This window comes from Carassius carassius, chromosome 6 (genome assembly GCF_963082965.1).
Source record: "Carassius carassius chromosome 6, fCarCar2.1, whole genome shotgun sequence".
Taxonomy (NCBI): Eukaryota; Metazoa; Chordata; class Actinopteri; order Cypriniformes; family Cyprinidae; genus Carassius; species Carassius carassius.
Window position 1 is genome coordinate 38,358,863 of NC_081760.1, and position 16,945 is coordinate 38,375,807.

Sequence of the window (16,945 nt, forward strand, 5' to 3'; positions counted from 1 at the left end):
CTCTAAAATAACAAATATTACTCCGATTTTAACAGCACTGTTACATATGTGTCACTCTCTGCCAGAATCTCCCTTTTTTTATATAATACATATGTTAATGTTAAAACGCCAATTATCTTTAAGAATGTTATCATGAATGTCTTCTTGAACATCTCAGTGGTGTAGTATCCTTGATTCATCTCAACTATTGAGTTGTTGATTTTCTCCAGCAGTTCACTGACTTGATCTTGATCGTTGTTCTCCACGTTACTGAAGGCATGATACCTTCCCTCAAAATCAGCCATTAACTTCTGCAGCTCGTGGTGTTCCTTTAGAAAGTCTTCTAAAGGTTTGTTCAAGTGATCAGCTCCTGTGAACAGCACCATGGTGAATCTCTTAACATCTTCTCCAAAGTTCTTCTGAATCCACTTGACTGTGTTTTTCTCTTCCTCTGTGAATCTCCCGAGTCTGATGACCAGCAGAAACCCATGAGGACCAGGAGCAGACATCTGCAAACTCATCTCGATCTCAGCCTTCAGGTGTTTTTCACTCATGGCTGTGTGAAACAGTCCAGGTGTGTCGATCACAGAGATGTGATTTGCTCCAGTCCTCGTTCTTTCTTGTAAACAGTGTCTGGTTGTAGGCCCAGCATAGTTACTGACTCTGAACACATCTCTACCCAGTATAGTGTTTCCTGTCCAACTCTTCCCTGATCTAGTTTTACCCAGCAGAACAATCCGCAGATCTTCATCCACTGTGAAAATAAATCAGTCAATAAATCAAAAATGTATATATTACGATAAATGCACCCTTTTCAGTTCACATTTGTATTCATGATATACTCAGCTTAAAACACTGCACTCTCAGAACATACCATCCACTTTATTTTACAATAAAGAAGTCTTCATATGCATTAGCCACACACACACACACACACATATACATATATATATATATATATATATATATATGCAACATTGTGCAACAAGTGCAGCAAACAACAAAACTATTTGTGCAAACAGACCAGTGTATTTATAATTATGACAATACATTATAAAAACTTAAGTAACCTCAGTGTACTGCTGAGAATGAATGGGAACAGGTAGGCAGAGACAGGGATCTGTGTGCGATCTGTGTGTTTGATGCAAACGAAACCAGCACACAAAAAGGCACAATGTATCCATTGCATTACAAACAACATCTGACAAAGCAAGACAAGGGCTAAACAGTGGCAAGCAAGCTTATCAACACACACCCAGGGAAAGGAAATGAAGGGGAAAGACTACAAACATGAATATAAAACTAGAAATACAATTTGAAGGTCCATGAACACAGCACATGATACTAGAAACCTTGCACATTAAAGTTACAACTAACCGCATTATTATTGCGTTAAAAATAAGGTGCATAACTGCTGTGTGTACAGTGTGTCAGTTTTTGATCAATCTCACTGTAAGACACTCTGTGGAAGGCAAGCCACGATGTTGCTCTCATTCGCTGTAAACAGGCTACTAGTTTCCAGACTCATGACACTTAACAAAAAGCCCAGTGCAAGTCGCACTATATTTTGGCAGAAGAAGAACCGACCATATAACTTTAACTATTTCTAGAAGCACTGACTGGAGTAACCAATGACGTCTTTGTTTCCTGGTGGATCATAAATAAACCTTTAAAAAGACATCATGAACAAACTTACTCGTTGGATTTGACCGTGTTAATGTATCGTGTTTTTCCTCACGCGATCGGCAGGTACTAGGTGAGCGACTGAAATAAAGTGTGTTCAGCTTGAAACGCGCTGCGCAGACCGATCAAAGCCGCTTCTCTCTTCTTCTTCTTCTTCTTCTTCTTCTTCAATGTCGAATAGGAGTATTATCGCCACCTACTGTACTGGATGTCAAGGAAACTTAGTCTCCTCTCTAATCGCTCTCGTGGTGCTTTGATGTCAAACACCGATTGGTCTGCGCGGCGCTGCCTGAAGTCAATCACATGTGACGCAGATGAAGAGCACCACCTACTCATTTTTTAACTCAAAGAAAATTGAAGAATTCAGTTATGTTTTTCTTTTCTTGTAAATCGAGGCTATGCTACACTTTTTTTCATCCTTTATGCTTCTAAAAAAAGCATCACAATGAATTATGTAAGTAATAATTGACGATGGTCCGTTGAATTATTAGAAAAAATAATGCACAGCCGAGGTGGTGATGCAATGGGTGTGCATTATTTTTCTAATAATTCAACGTCCCAGAGTCAATTATTCCGCTTATACTACAGTTACTACAGCTCAAGACATCGATCAGATATTATATTTAAAGGGATTCGGACGGTTTTTGTATTTAAATCACCATTGTGAATAGGACGATTTCTTCCGCATCTCATCCAATGCCGCTTTTGTTATTTCCAAAACGTAATTTTAAAGCAGGTAATGGAGGCTTGAGCCGTTGATAGCATTCTAATGCAGTTATTAATTAAGTTATCAGAAAGAGAGCGCGAGAGACAGAGACACAGAGAGAGTGAGAGCTTGCGTGAATTAGGCTAACTTACCTCTTTGCATCTCTAAACAGCAGTCAGTCTCCTCGCTAGTGAGAAATGTCATGTGTAGCCTTTAAGTCGCTACACTATATACAGTTAGACAACTGATAAAATAGTCAGGATAGCGCTAACACCTTTTTTTTTTGTGAACTGCGTGACCGTTATTACGTTTAACTATGCGAAGTGATATGGAACTGTAATGCGGTCGGAGAGCTGCCTGGAACTACGTTCACTGTGCGTTTCCAAGAAAATAATTGCACACGTCAGAACGTTCATCAGCCAATCAGATTCAAGCATTCAACAGCCCTGTAGTATAATCAAAGATATTTAACCTTGTCACTGTGCTTTTTTTCTGTGTATATTATCTCATACTATGATGGACACATTAAATTAATATTTTCAGCCATTATGATTATGATTGTTCATCGTAAGATACAAAAAGAAGGCAAAAGCACACAGATCAATCTCAACTGGGTGCTCGACCAATAATTACCAACCAATAATCATATACATTTATTTTCTTAAAATTACATTTTAGTCAAAGAAGCAAAATGCAATTTTTGTTGTGACATAGCTATGCATGATGTGAATACATACATTTTCAGTCAAGCAGTTAATACATGAATGAATAAAATATATTTATATTTTATTTACTGACAACAACAAGAAACATAAAAGGTTAAAATAATGTATAAAAGTTAGCATCACAATAAATGCATACATGTACAAGTCAACAGCACATGAAACAAAGCTTGAATAACAATCATGTATTTACAGATCGCAAACCCAACATCCTCCTATCATCTCAACACAGCTGAGACAGTTCTGCTGCCGAGCTGTGCTTCACAATCTCACACTTCTAAACGGGGATGTCATTGAGCAACAGCATGATCTTCCGACCATGATGGCGTTCTCTGAACCACACAACCTTGAAGAGAAGAAGAAGTGCAGGACAATCTGACTGCTCCAAACAATCGTGTGCCTGCTCTCCATGAGCACGACTAACTGTAAAACATTTACAAAGAGTGAAACATTTTACATCTTATGTTGTCAGCTTTAATTTCTTCACAAATTTCATTTCACGCTTACAATTACAGTACATGCATTTTTTGTTGTAGATTTATTACTTTTGTAGTGGGCTAAACCACTGAACTGGTGAGCAGAAGGTTGCTGGTTCAAAACCACCAGTATGTCCTTGAGCAAGGCTCTTTTCTCCAGGTTGATCAGGGGATTGTGGACCCCTGTAATAAGAGCACTGTCAATCACTTTGGATAAAAGTTCCATTAAATTTTTTGATGAAGATGCTTTTGAAGCTTCTGAAAGTCAGCCTTCATTGTATAAACAGAAAGTAGCAGAAAAAACTTTACCAAAATCTCATCCTCAGTGTCTTTTGGTCTTTATCTAGATCCCCTCGCTGGCTCTGGGGTCACTGAGGATGTAGATACCACAGCAGCATCTGGTCCTGATGAGACAGTAAGAGCTGGAGTGATGGAGTGTCTCATCTGGTCCTGATGAGACCGTAAGAGCTGGAGTGATGGAGCGTCTCATCTGGTCCTGATGAGACAGTAAGAGCTGGAGTGATGGAGCGTCTCATCTGGTCCTGATGAGACAGTAAGAGCTGGAGTGATGGAGCCTCTCATCTGGTCCTGATGAGACCGTAAGAGCTGGAGTGATGGAGCGTCTCATCTGGTCCTGATGAGACAGTAAGAGCTGGAGTGATGGAGCGTCTCATCTGGTCCTGATGAGACAGTAAGAGCTGGAGTGATGGAGCCTCTCATCTGGTCCTGATGAGACAGTAAGAGCTGGAGTGATGGAGCGTCTCATCTGGTCCTGATGAGACAGTAAGAGCTGGAGTGATGGAGCCTCTCATCTGGTCCTGATGAGACCGTAAGAGCTGGAGTGATGGAGCGTCTCATCTGGTCCTGATGAGACAGTAAGAGCTGGAGTGATGGAGCGTCTCATCTGGTCCTGATGAGACAGTAAGAGCTGGAGTGATGGAGCGTCTCATCTGGTCCTGATGAGACAGTAAGAGCTGGAGTGATGGAGCCTCTCATCTGGTCCTGATGAGACCGTAAGAGCTGGAGTGATGGAGCCTCTCATCTGGTCCTGATGAGACCGTAAGAGCTGGAGTGATGGAGCGTCTCATCTGGTCCTGATGAGACAGTAAGAGCTGGAGTGATGGAGCGTCTCATCTGGTCCTGATGAGACAGTAAGAGCTGGAGTGATGGAGCGTCTCATCTGGTCCTGATGAGACAGTAAGAGCTGGAGTGATGGAGCGTCTCATCTGGTCCTGATGAGACAGTAAGAGCTGGAGTGATGGAGCCTCTCATCTGGTCCTGATGAGACCGTAAGAGCTGGAGTGATGGAGCCTCTCATCTGGTCCTGATGAGACAGTAAGAGCTGGAGTGATGGAGCGTCTCATCTGGTCCTGATGAGACAGTAAGAGCTGGAGTGATGGAGCCTCTCATCTGGTCCTGATGAGACAGTAAGAGCTGGAGTGATGGAGCCTCTCATCTGGTCCTGATGAGACAGTAAGAGCTGGAGTGATGGAGCCTCTCATCTGGTCCTGATGAGACAGTAAGAGCTGGAGTGATGTGTCTCTGGACCATTTCCTGGATGCTGCTGTGGACTTCTCCATCCTCACTCCTCAGATCCTACAAAAATACACAAACACAATAAAAAAGTCATTTAAACAGCATAATGTTATCTGATCTCTGTATTAGAAGTAACAAAATGATCTTACGTTATCCCTTTTTTTTTACCTTTCCTTCCAGATCCTGCTCCACTACAAAAGATCTGCAGCAAGTGCACAGAAATCAAGAATAAGAAAAAGTTATATGATAGTTGTTTAAATTTACACTAATACTATAACTTAAGATTAAAAATGTTTCATTTATTTCCGTAATGTACTTACACAAATCCTTTGATGGCAGCATTCCTTCATCAGTCACTCTCTCTAATCTGTCCCTGTAACATCCAGACAAGAGTCAGTCTCCTCTGTCATTTATCTGGGATGTACTACATTTACATGTTGTGTTAGTTACTGATGTAACTCCATTCTCATTCGACAAAAATGTTCCGTAAATTATCAATATTATAAATGGACAAATAAAATAGATAACTTATGTTTAGTTACTTTACGTAGATTTGTTAACAGGGTTTAGATTAAGCCAGGATCAGGCCATAGTTCAATTACTCTTTACCCCTTTTGCTTATTTGTTGCTTACTTTACACCTTAGATTTAATGGGTTATTAACTCCAGAAACAATACCACAGTATGAAACACACTTTTTCGGTATGACACTTGAAGTATGACACTTCAATTTAAACAATTAGTTTGTGAAAAAAATATATCTTCACCATTGTCTCTCAATGCAAGCGGCCATCTTGCCAACAACATCTTGTTTTGACATCTCGCTTGGTTCTGTGTGATTTGGACAACTTATAGCAGTTCAAGCAGACTGTTGCAGTCTGCAGACATACAAGCTCCCCATACAGGGCTGGCGCCACGGGGAGGCATCGCCCCCCCACTCTGACCATCCCGCCCCCTCACCCAAGATGAGTGTGAAAATAGATTTTAATTGAAATGAATGAAATATAATGGTTTATTTAAAAAATATACTCATCAAATGCATAGGTTTTCTAGCATTATGATGCTACTATAGCAACTATTTAGGACAGTCCATTTCACAAAGTCACATTTAATTGTTACTCTGACACAAATCCCTGCGCAAGCGGTGCAACTAAGAAAGCAGAACTAGTAAGCTATGATGAAATATTTTTTTCATGAGATGATTTAGCTGTATTCCTATTGTTTGTTGCTGTTAAAGTTGCTATCAATGATGTCAACACAGCAAACTAACAATGAACTATGCCTCTAACCACAGGTGAAGAGCTATCGTTCCAACGACACAAGTTTGCGACGCAGTTTGCAAATGTTCATTTGAACTATGGTTTCAGGAAACACAGAATCGTTGAACTACGTTGGTAACGACGGAACTTGTGACCATATTGGCTAGGAATGCTTTTGTGAAATGCACCCCAGTTCAGTTGTTAATTTACTTTAATTACTTTGGAGTCAGAATTATTTATTTATTTTATAAGATTTAAAAATAAAATAAATTGGTAGAAAAACACTTTTTGGCTCTGATTTTCCTCTTCCTGTCTGTTCAGTTCAGTCCTGCTGGACTGAAGGAAACAGAACAATAAAGCAAATACACAATAATTAAGTGTGAAATGAAAACAAAAATATCAAGTTTAATCAACATTTTATTTAAAAAGAAACAGAAAGCCATGCAACTCAAAAGCAGTTTCACAGGCACTTAACATCAGAGTAAGAGAATAAATCAGAGTAATCTGGACACTTCAGACTTCTGTAGTTTACTGCGATTGCCCAGCTAACAGAATTTTGTTACAAGAACGTTCTCCAAATATTCAGTGTTGGTTCTTGGAACATACAAAATGTCCAGTTTTCTTGATGTTAGAGGGAAGTTTTTAAAAGGTATGATGTTCCTCAAACTTTCTTCCAACTTAATTTTGATGTAATATTCAACATTCTAGAAACATTGATTTGTAACATTCCAAGAACATAAAAGTGTCCAATTTCCTTAATGTTAGTAGAATATTATTTAAAGGTTAGTGTGATGTTCCTGATACATTCAATCATTCAAACACCTGCTGTAAACAAGCACTGAAAGAAAGAAAAATAAGAACTCAAATTACAACTTTCTTCAGCCACAGTCTTAGATGAACTGAAGATACAAGACATTACATCCACAAACAGCATCACCAGCTCCATTTACAGTATTAATAAGCATATTGACTTTATTTCTGTCACACGTCTACAGAATTTAGGATTAACAGAGGTTTCGATGTTGATGTCTTAATGAAAATGTTTTGTTTGAGGTCACCATCATGAACATCATACCTTGAACCAACACTGAATATTTGAAGAACGTACTTATAACAAAAATCTGTTAGCTTGGTGTCTCCTCAACATGTCAGATCAACAAATGAGACTCAAGATAACAGCTAGACTAAGATCATATTAATATAGAGTTGCTTTTGATGAAGCAAACATAAACACATCAGAGGTTCTGTGTCCCTGATCACCCGAATTCACACCATGAGAAACAGAAGATTATTATAGCAATGAGAAAATGACAGGTTCCTATTTTCCATCTAAAACATTCAAATCAACTGACAGTGTTTTAAAAGGGCTGGAACTTAAAATCAGAAATCATGTATTATATATAATTATATGTGGGATGAACCCTGTTTCTCACAAAACCCTTTCTTCTCATCTGAGCATGAAAAATCATTCCAGCTTTTCAGCGGTGTCCATCCTGTCTTTCCTCTATTATAATGCAGTTCAACACAGTTCTGATTTCCATTTTGGTTATTTGGCTGATCTTTGAGCCAAAACCTGAAAAATTTATCAAATGTTTCGATTTTCCGGAGCACAGATTTATGAATCAACAATACTCACAGTATAATTGGAGAGTAAACTAAAGTAATAGATAAGCTTAAGTGAAAGAAAAGATTTCTTGTGGAAGAGTTTTGTCTTCACCTGTTTTCTGCAGGTTGTGATGGCCTCATTTTTTATAATGATAATCAAAAAGACAATCAAACAGTGATGTTTAGCTCTTACCCTTGTTTCAGTGTTGAATTATCCACCCATTTCATGATGCCCTCGTTCTCTGTGTCAGACAAACCAATCCACACTCTTTCCTTGATTAATGAAGATATGAACCTCTGTGTGAAGAACAACAGGAATAAGTGTGATTGCTCTCATTCATTAACAGACTCTCACACAAACTCACCTGCTTCTCTTCAGTGTTGATAATGACCAGATCAGCTCCACGATCCCTGCAGTACTGTCTGCTGTCAGACCAGCTCGACTCAGTAGACATGAAGAAACAAACTGGACCACACAGACTTTTGAACAAACATGTTTCAAAACTGCAGTATATATATATATATATATATATATATATATATAGAGAGAGAGAGAGAGAGAGAGAGAGAAAGAGAGAGAGAGAGAAAGAGTGAGAGAGAGAGAGAGAGAGAGAGAGAGAGAGAGAGAGAGAAAGAGAGTATGGTTCCTAACACCATTTAAAAATTTGAAAAGCCCATTTTTAATTTTACACAAAATGTGATATTTGCAGATTTATTCTGTCATGTTTTCTGCCTTTTTTCCAAGCCGCAACAAATGCCAGTCTCCTTTCTTTGCAGAATGTGATACATCCACTCAACCACTCACAACACACCATTCCACACACTCTAGACATTAATTGTAGCACTCTGAATATACCCGGCATCCTAAACTACTGCACACAACGTGAGATGGCGGAGCGCAAAAAAAAACAACGCTTTCTGAAGTAGCTGCTTATTTAAACAGTCTTGCTCATTTTAATCTGATTAAGCTTGGTGATGTCAGTGCATTTGATATATATGAAGAGTTTGGTTCCTAAACGCGATAAACGCCATTAAAAAGAAATTTAATAAAATTCTGCCAATATCAGTATTGTATCTGGTCGGTACTGAAAAATCTATTTTTACATTTATTTCCAAACCACGACAAATGCCAGTGTCCTTTCTTTGCAGAATGCAATATATCCACTCAATCAATCACAGCACACCATTCCACACACTCTAGACAGTAATGGCGGTGCTCTGAATACACCTTACATCCTAGTTTTCCTAATCTACTTTTCCTAAATCTCCATCACGTGCTTTCAGATGGAGTGGCATTTACATTTACATTACATTTACATTTATTCATTTAGCAGACGCTTTTATCCAAAGCGACTTACAGATGAGGACAGTGGAAGCAATCAAAAACAACAAAAAGAGCAAGGATATATAAGTGCTATAACAAGTCTCAGTTAGGTTAACACAGTACACCTATCATGGGATTTTAAATAATATAATATAAAGAAAACAGATAGAATAAAAAAAGAATAGAGCAAGCTAGTGTTAGAGGTCTTTACACATACACACACACACACATACAATTGCATAATTAATGAAAAGAAAATAGAATATAAAAAGATTAGAAAGGTAGTTAGATTTTTTTAAAGAATATAATTAGAATAGTGAGTGTTAAAGTTAAAGGGTCAAATAAAGATGGAAGAGATGCGTTTAAAGCCGATTCTTGAAGATGCCAAGAGGGCATTGCAATAGTCCAGCCTGGACAGAACAAGAGCTTGAACAAGGAGTTGTGCAGCATGTTCCAAAAGAAAGGGCTTGATCTTCTTGATGTTGAATAAAGCAAATCTGAATGATCAGACAGTTTTAGCAATGTGGTCTGAGAAAGTCAGCTGATCATCAATCATAACTCCAAGGGTTTGCTGGAATCACAAGCAGTTCTGTCTTGGCAAGGTTGAGTTGAAGGTGATGGTCCATCATCCAGGAAGAAATGTCTGTTAGACAAGCTAAGAAGCGAATAGCTACCGTCGGATCATCAGGATGGAATGAGAGGTAGAGTTGAGTATCATCAGCATAGCAGTTGTATGAAAAGCCATGTTCTGAATGACAGAACTTAATGATGCCATGTAGACAAAGAAGAGAAGTGGTCCAAGAACTGGGCCCTGAGGCACCCCAGTAGTTAGATGTTGTGACTTGGACATCTCACCTCTCCAAGATACTTTGAAGGACCTATCTGATAGGTAAGACTCAAACCATTGAAGTGTGGTTCCTGAGATGCCTTTTGCCAGTAGAGTTGATAGGAGGATCTGGTGGTTAACCATGTCAAAAGCAGCGGACAAATCAAGCAGGATAAGTACTGAAGATTTGGATTCCGCTCTTGCCAGTCTTAGAGCTTCAACAACTCAGAGCAAGGCAGTCTCAGTTGAATGTCCACTTCTGAAGCCAGATTGGTTGCTGTCAAGGAGGTTGTTGTATGTGAGAAATGTAGAGACTTGGTTGAACACAGTTTGTTCAAGTGTTTTTGCAATGAAAGGAAGAAGGGAAACTGGTCTGTAGTTCTCTAAAAGAATACAAATCATTTAATACAGAGATCCTTACTGTACATCACTGACAAGTCATGCAATATCACGTTCATAATCGCAGATGAGTCGCATTTGATTATGAATGCAATATTGCGTAGCTTGTCAGTGTAAGTGTTTTTATTAATTCAGTTAAGGTTTTTGTTAATAGAGTGTATAGCACTAGTCAACTAAATGAATGTAACATGGCAAAGATGAATGCACTTTTGGTAGCTAGTTGAATGTAAGGGAAATATCATTTTGGAATGTCTATGGTTTAATGTGATGTTGTTAATCATCTATGTTCATGATGAAATTTTCTTTTATTGTTGTAATTAATTTATAGCATTAACAAGATGACTCGTTGAATTCATTTTGGGAGCGATTACTGATTGAATGTATTTTTAGTCCAGTACCTCTATATAAGATTATTGACTAAGTTCAGAGCCTGTCATATGGGGATCAACTAACTATGTTGTATATATTTAACAGTTTCAATATGAAAAATATTTTTTATATTGATTCAATGGAAAAAACAAATTAACAAACAACAATAATAGAAACGTGTCATGGATTTATTGAATAAAAAAAATATATAATAAATCTTTGAAAATCAAAATCTGGATTTGAATTTATGTTATTATAAGCATAAGCTAAAGATGTGATGTGAAAGTTTGAAACAGAAAACAGTGATTTTCAACTTGCAACTTTCATCGTAAAAAAAAAAAAAAAACCTTTGCTTTGCGATCAGGGAAAACCCGTTGGATGTTGCGATTGGACGTTTTCAGTAAATTCTAAAAATAGGTTGTATGTAATTTTGTTTATTTCTTGTAAATAAATTGGGTTTCATTCAATTCTTGTTCTATAACATCTTGTCCATCATCTCTGAAAATATCTTGGCACTTGTTTAGTGCAGAAAATAGCGATTTATTGCGCAAGCAAAAAAGCCACGGAGGTGCTTTCTCTTAACACCACAAAAACAGTTAACCTATCAGAATAAATTAAGTAAAGTATATAATAAAGGTGTATTAATGCACATTTCCCACCAGTCCTGTGTAAACTACGGCATGTAAAGTTGGTGATGTCAGTGCCCTAAAAGATGTTATGATGGATTATTTCACATCCAGAGATGAAGGATCAGATGAAATTACTAAAGACGAGGAGTCCGATGACAATCTGTTATATGCACAGGTGCGCTGAGCTTGCTTTTTTAACTACAAGGCACACTATTACTATTAGGGTAATGTTAGTCTGTTTGTGTAATGATGCAGTATAGTGCTCCTGATAGACAGTGATTGTTAAGTAGAAGTAAAAGTGAAACCCATTTCACTTTAAACCTATTTTTCTCAAAATTCCATTACGGAAAATCATAGCAATCAGCCAACTTCAGATAGCCATAACTTTACATTCAAGCTATTAAAACACTTCAACATTAATATGGTATCAAAACCTAAAAAAGGTAAAATTTCACCATGTGTTGGGTTTTCCTAGATCACATCACATTTTTACTCAAATGGGCTCAAAAGTGCAATAAATTTATTTATTGCACTTTGGAACCAAACTCTTCATATATGTACAGTATGTACAAACCCGATTCCAAAAAAGTTGGGACACTGTACAAATTGTGAGTATAAAAAGAAGTTGAATAATTTACAAATCTTATAAACTTATATTTATTCACAATAGAATATAGATAACATATCAAATGTTGAAAGTGAGACATTTTGAAATGTCATGCCAAATATTGGCTCATTTTGGATTTCATGACAGATACACATTCCCAAAAAGTTGTGACAAGTAGCAATAAGTGGCCGGAAAAGTGAAATGTACATATAAGGAACATCTTGAGGACTAATTTGCAACTTATTAGGTCAATTGGCAACATGATTGGGAATAAAAAGAGCCTCCCAGAGTGATAGTGTCTCTCAGAAGTCAAAATGGGCAGAGGATCACCAATTCCCCCAATGCTGCAGTGAAAAATAGTGAAGCAATATCAGAAAGGAGTTTCTCAGAGAAAAATTTAAGAGTTTGAAGTTATCATCATCTACAGTGCATAATATCATCCAAAGATTCCGAGAATCAGGAACAATCTCTGTGCGTAAGGTTCAAGGCCGGAAAACCATACTGGATGCCCGTGATCTTCGGGCCCTTAGACGGCACTGCATCACATACTCTAGTCTGCTACTGTAATGGAAATCACTATATGCGCTCAGGAATTCTTCCAGAAAACATTGTCGGTGAACACAATCCACCGTGTCATTCGCCGTTGCCGGCTAAAACTCTATAGGTCCAAAAAGAAGCCATATCTAAACATGATCCAGAAGTGCAGGCGTTTTCTCTGGGCCAAGGCTAATTTAAAATGGACTGTGGCAAAGCGGAAAAATGTTCTGTGGTCAGACGAATCAAAATTTGAAGTTCTTTGGGGAAAACTGAGGCGCCATGTCATCCGGACTAAAGAGGACAAGGACAACCCAAGTTGTTATCAGCGCTCAGTTCAGAAGCCTGCATCTCTGATGGTATGGTGTTGCATGAGTGCGTGTGGCATGTGCAGCTTACACATCTGGAAAGGCACCATCAATGCTGAAAGGTATATCCAAGTTCTAGAACAACATATGCTCCCATCCAGACATCGTCTCTTTCAGGGAAGACCTTGCATTTACCAACATGACAATGCCAGACCACATACTCCATCAATTACAACATCATGGCTGTGTAGTAGAAGGATTCGGGTAGTGAAATGGCCAGCCTGCAGTCCAGATCTTTCACCCATAGAAAACATTTGACGCATCATAAAGAGGAAGATGCGACAAAGAAGACCTAAGACAGTTGAGCAACTAGAAGCCTGTATTAGACAAGAATGGGACAACATTCCTATTCCTAAACTTGAGCAACTTGTCTTGTCCCCAGACGTTTGCAGACTGTTAAAAAAGAAGAAGAGGGGATGCCACACATTGGTAAACATGGCCTTGTCCCAACTTTTTCGAAATGTGTTGATGCCATGAAATTTAAAATCAACTTTTCCCTTAAAATGATACATTCTCTCAGTTCAAACATTTGTCATCTATGTTGTTTTCTGAATAAAATATTGAAATTTGAAACTTCCACATCATTGCATTCTGTTTTTATTTAAAATTTGTACAGTGTCACAACTTTTTTGGAATCGGGTGAAAAAGAAAATATATATATAACCTACAACAAAAACAGATTTGTACTGACATTTATTTGACTCGTCTTCACTCATAGACCTGACTCTGCTCTTTAACTCCAGGTTCTTCTGACTCAGAGAGCTGAAGTTGCTCTCTAACTGGATTTTCTCAGCAGTGAGATCATTGACTCTGGTCTCCAGCTCCAGTTTCCTCTGACTCGAAGAGTTAAAGTTGATTTGTAACTGGCTTTTATCAGCAGTGAGATCTTTGACTCTGGTCTCCAACTGGCCTTTCTTAGTAGTAAGATCATTGACTCTGGTCTCCAGCTCCAGTTTCTTCTGACTTAGAGAATTGAGGTTGCTCTGTAACTGGCTTTTCTCAGCAGTGAGATCATTGACTCTGGTCTCCAGCTCCAGTTTCCTCTGACTCAAAAAGTTGAAGTTGGTTTGTAACTGGCTTTTATCAGCAGTGAGATCTTTGACTCTGGTCTCCAGCTCCAGTTTCTTCTTACATGAAGAGTTGAAGTTGGTTTGTAACTGGCTTTTATCAGCAGTGAGATCTTTGACTCTAGTCTCCAGCTCCAGTTTCTTCTGACTTAGAGAATTGAGGTTGCTCTGTAACTGGCTTTTCTCAGCAGTGAGATATTTGACTCTGGTCTCCAACTGGCCTTTCTTAGTAGTAAGATCATTGGCTCTGGTGTCTAACTCCAGGTTCTTCTGATTCGAAGAGGTGAAGTTGGTTTGTAACTGGCTTTTCTCAGCAGTGAGATCATTGACTCTGGTCTCCAGCTCCAGTTTCCTCTGACTCGAAGAGTTGAAGTTGATTTGTAACTGGCTTTTATCAGCAGTGAGATCTTTGACTCTGGTCTCCAACTGGCCTTTCTTAGTAGTAAGATCATTGACTCTGGTCTCCAGCTCCAGTTTCTTCTGACTTAGAGAATTGAGGTTGCTCTGTAACTGGCTTTTCTCAGCAGTGAGATATTTGACTCTGGTCTCCAACTGGCCTTTCTTAGTAGTAAGATCATTGGCTCTGATGTCTAACTCCAGGTTCTTCTGATTCGAAGAGCTGAAGTTGGTTTGTAACTGGCTTTTCTCAGCAGTGAGATCATTGATTATGGTCTCCAACGGGCCTTTCTTAGTAGTAAGATCATTGACTCTGGTCTCTAACTCCAGGTTCTTCTGATTTGAAGAGTTGAAGTTGGTCTGTAACTGGCTTTTCTCTGCAGTGAGATCATTGACTCTTGTCTCCAGCTCCAGGTTCTTCTGACTCAAAGAGTTGAAGCTGATTCGTAACTGGTCTTTCTCTGTTCGATCTCTTAAACTGCATTGTAACATGTGTGTAGCTTGTTCTTCTCTTTCTGCCTTGAGCTTGATATTCAATACTACAATGGCAGCCACCAGTAAAATGCACATGAAGCCAAAGCACACAGTGCTCAGCACAACACACTTACTTCCTACTGCCAAACAGAAAAACATCAAAATTCAAATAAATTTTTTGATAAATTTTCGGTAACACTTTATAATAACGTTCTGTTATAAGTTATTTATAAATTATTAGTTAATGATGAACTAATCATTTACAAAACATGACTATACTTTCATAAATTATTAATAAGTAATAAGTTAACATTTTTGTAATGTTTTATTTATTCAGTTATAAGTCACTTATAAGTTAATGGTTAATGATGAACGAATAATTTACAAAACATGACTATATGTTCATAAATTATAAATGAGTGGCTTATAAATCATTGAAATATTTATGTCAAAATTGTTTTGTATAATTATCTCAATAAACAATTGTTAATCATAAACAAGTGATGAATAAACCATTAGTAAATGATCAGGATATGATTTATTGAAGTTGTAAGCTGGTCTGTGTTCAAAAGCACAAACATGCAGGTATGCTAAAGCACTATTTTTAAGAAGAGTAACTCATTTGTTTTGAAGTGGATAAACATTTATAAATGCCTTAGTCAGGTGATTCCAGTGGGTTTTGTTAAATCCTTTCACTCATACAGACTCAGCACAGACTTGTGTTCTGTGTGGAGTGTGTGGATCTAGTGATGAAGTGACCACTTTTACCTTCCACTGAAGCTCACATCAGGTGCACAGGGTTAAAGACTCCATGTGTGTCAGAGAAGACAGCTGTCTATACCCTCACCAGTCAGTACTTAGTACACACTACAACGTGTTCAACATCTGTAATAGATGATGTGTAAAAGCATTGATAAATAATTTACAAAGCTTTCTGCATCCCCTAATCTAAAGTGTAAACTATTCATCAATTGTAAATGTGTTACATATCATTTGCAGATCTTTATAAATTACATATATATAAAGTACAAACCGCAGTTTGTAAATTTACCATGCATTTGCCATATGCATAGGTTCTGGTATACCTTTCAGTTACACTGTAAAAAATGATTTGGGCTTTTAGTCAGAGGGACTATTGTTGTCAAGCTGAGAGAACTCATTGCCCATTACAACAAAGTAAGAAGAGTTACAACAACTTCAACTTGAAAAAAGCGCGGAAACCCATTAAAAACTCACAATAATCCGTTCAGTTCACTTCAGAAAATAGGTCAAGGTGGACATTTCAACCAACACGCATGTGCCCGCAGTGACGTCACGCGCCATGTTCAACTCTGGAAAATCCGAGCTGACCGCCATCTTTTTTCCTTGGAGCCGAGCCATCCAAGTAAGTACATTTAAAATTGTTTTAACTTAGTTCATCTGTTTGTAATGTGCATTCGTCGTCTAATGTCTCTCCGTCTCAAATGATCCGTAAACATGACCTGTGATGAATATTTCATGTTCGTTCGTTTTTTGGGAATATGTTAGCATGTTAGCGCCGGAGTGTCACAGCAAGTATTTAATGTAGGGTTGAGCCTCATATTCGACATTAAGAAGTATTCGGCACCGATAATATACTCTTATATAAGTGAAACGGTGCGAGACCTGTCCTCATTATTATGGAAAATGTGTGAACAGTGGGAACATTATACCTGGGTCAACCCGCCAATTTACGTGACGTCGCGACTCGTACAAGAAGCTTTGCTCGCACTTAATCAGCCTGGCACATTGTCCGTGGGGAAGAGGAGTGCAAAAAAAACACTGACCACCGCCGTAGTGTATGGACTATATTTTTTATGTTGAGTTATATGTGGTATAAACACGTAGTGATAGGTGATTGTTTTCATGTGTAGTGATATGTGCCGTTACACTCTGTATCCATGGCAACGCACAGCAGTGGGGGTGAACGGGCGCGCAGACCGCCAGTTGGAGATCAGACGTGGGTTTT

The 16,945-nt window shown here is 38.2% G+C and overlaps 2 protein-coding genes across 2 annotated transcripts; both read right to left on the minus strand.

Moving 5' to 3' along the window:
• On the minus strand, positions 1-1,813 carry LOC132142057 (GTPase IMAP family member 4-like). Its single transcript, XM_059551691.1, has 2 exons — positions 1,676-1,813; positions 1-733 (listed from the first exon to the last, which is right to left on the minus strand). Coding segments are annotated over exons 1-2 (717 nt in total). The 5' UTR covers positions 1,677-1,813; the 3' UTR covers positions 1-17.
• Positions 1,814-7,478: 5,665 nt separating this feature from the next.
• On the minus strand, positions 7,479-14,976 carry LOC132141730 (uncharacterized). The gene is made up of 4 exons (XM_059551393.1): positions 13,713-14,976; positions 8,331-8,431; positions 8,159-8,262; positions 7,479-7,933 (listed from the first exon to the last, which is right to left on the minus strand). The coding sequence occupies exons 1-4, from the start codon at positions 14,974-14,976 to the stop codon at positions 7,765-7,767; spliced, it is 1,638 nt and encodes a 545-aa protein (XP_059407376.1). The 3' UTR covers positions 7,479-7,764.
• Positions 14,977-16,945: the final 1,969 nt, after the last annotated feature.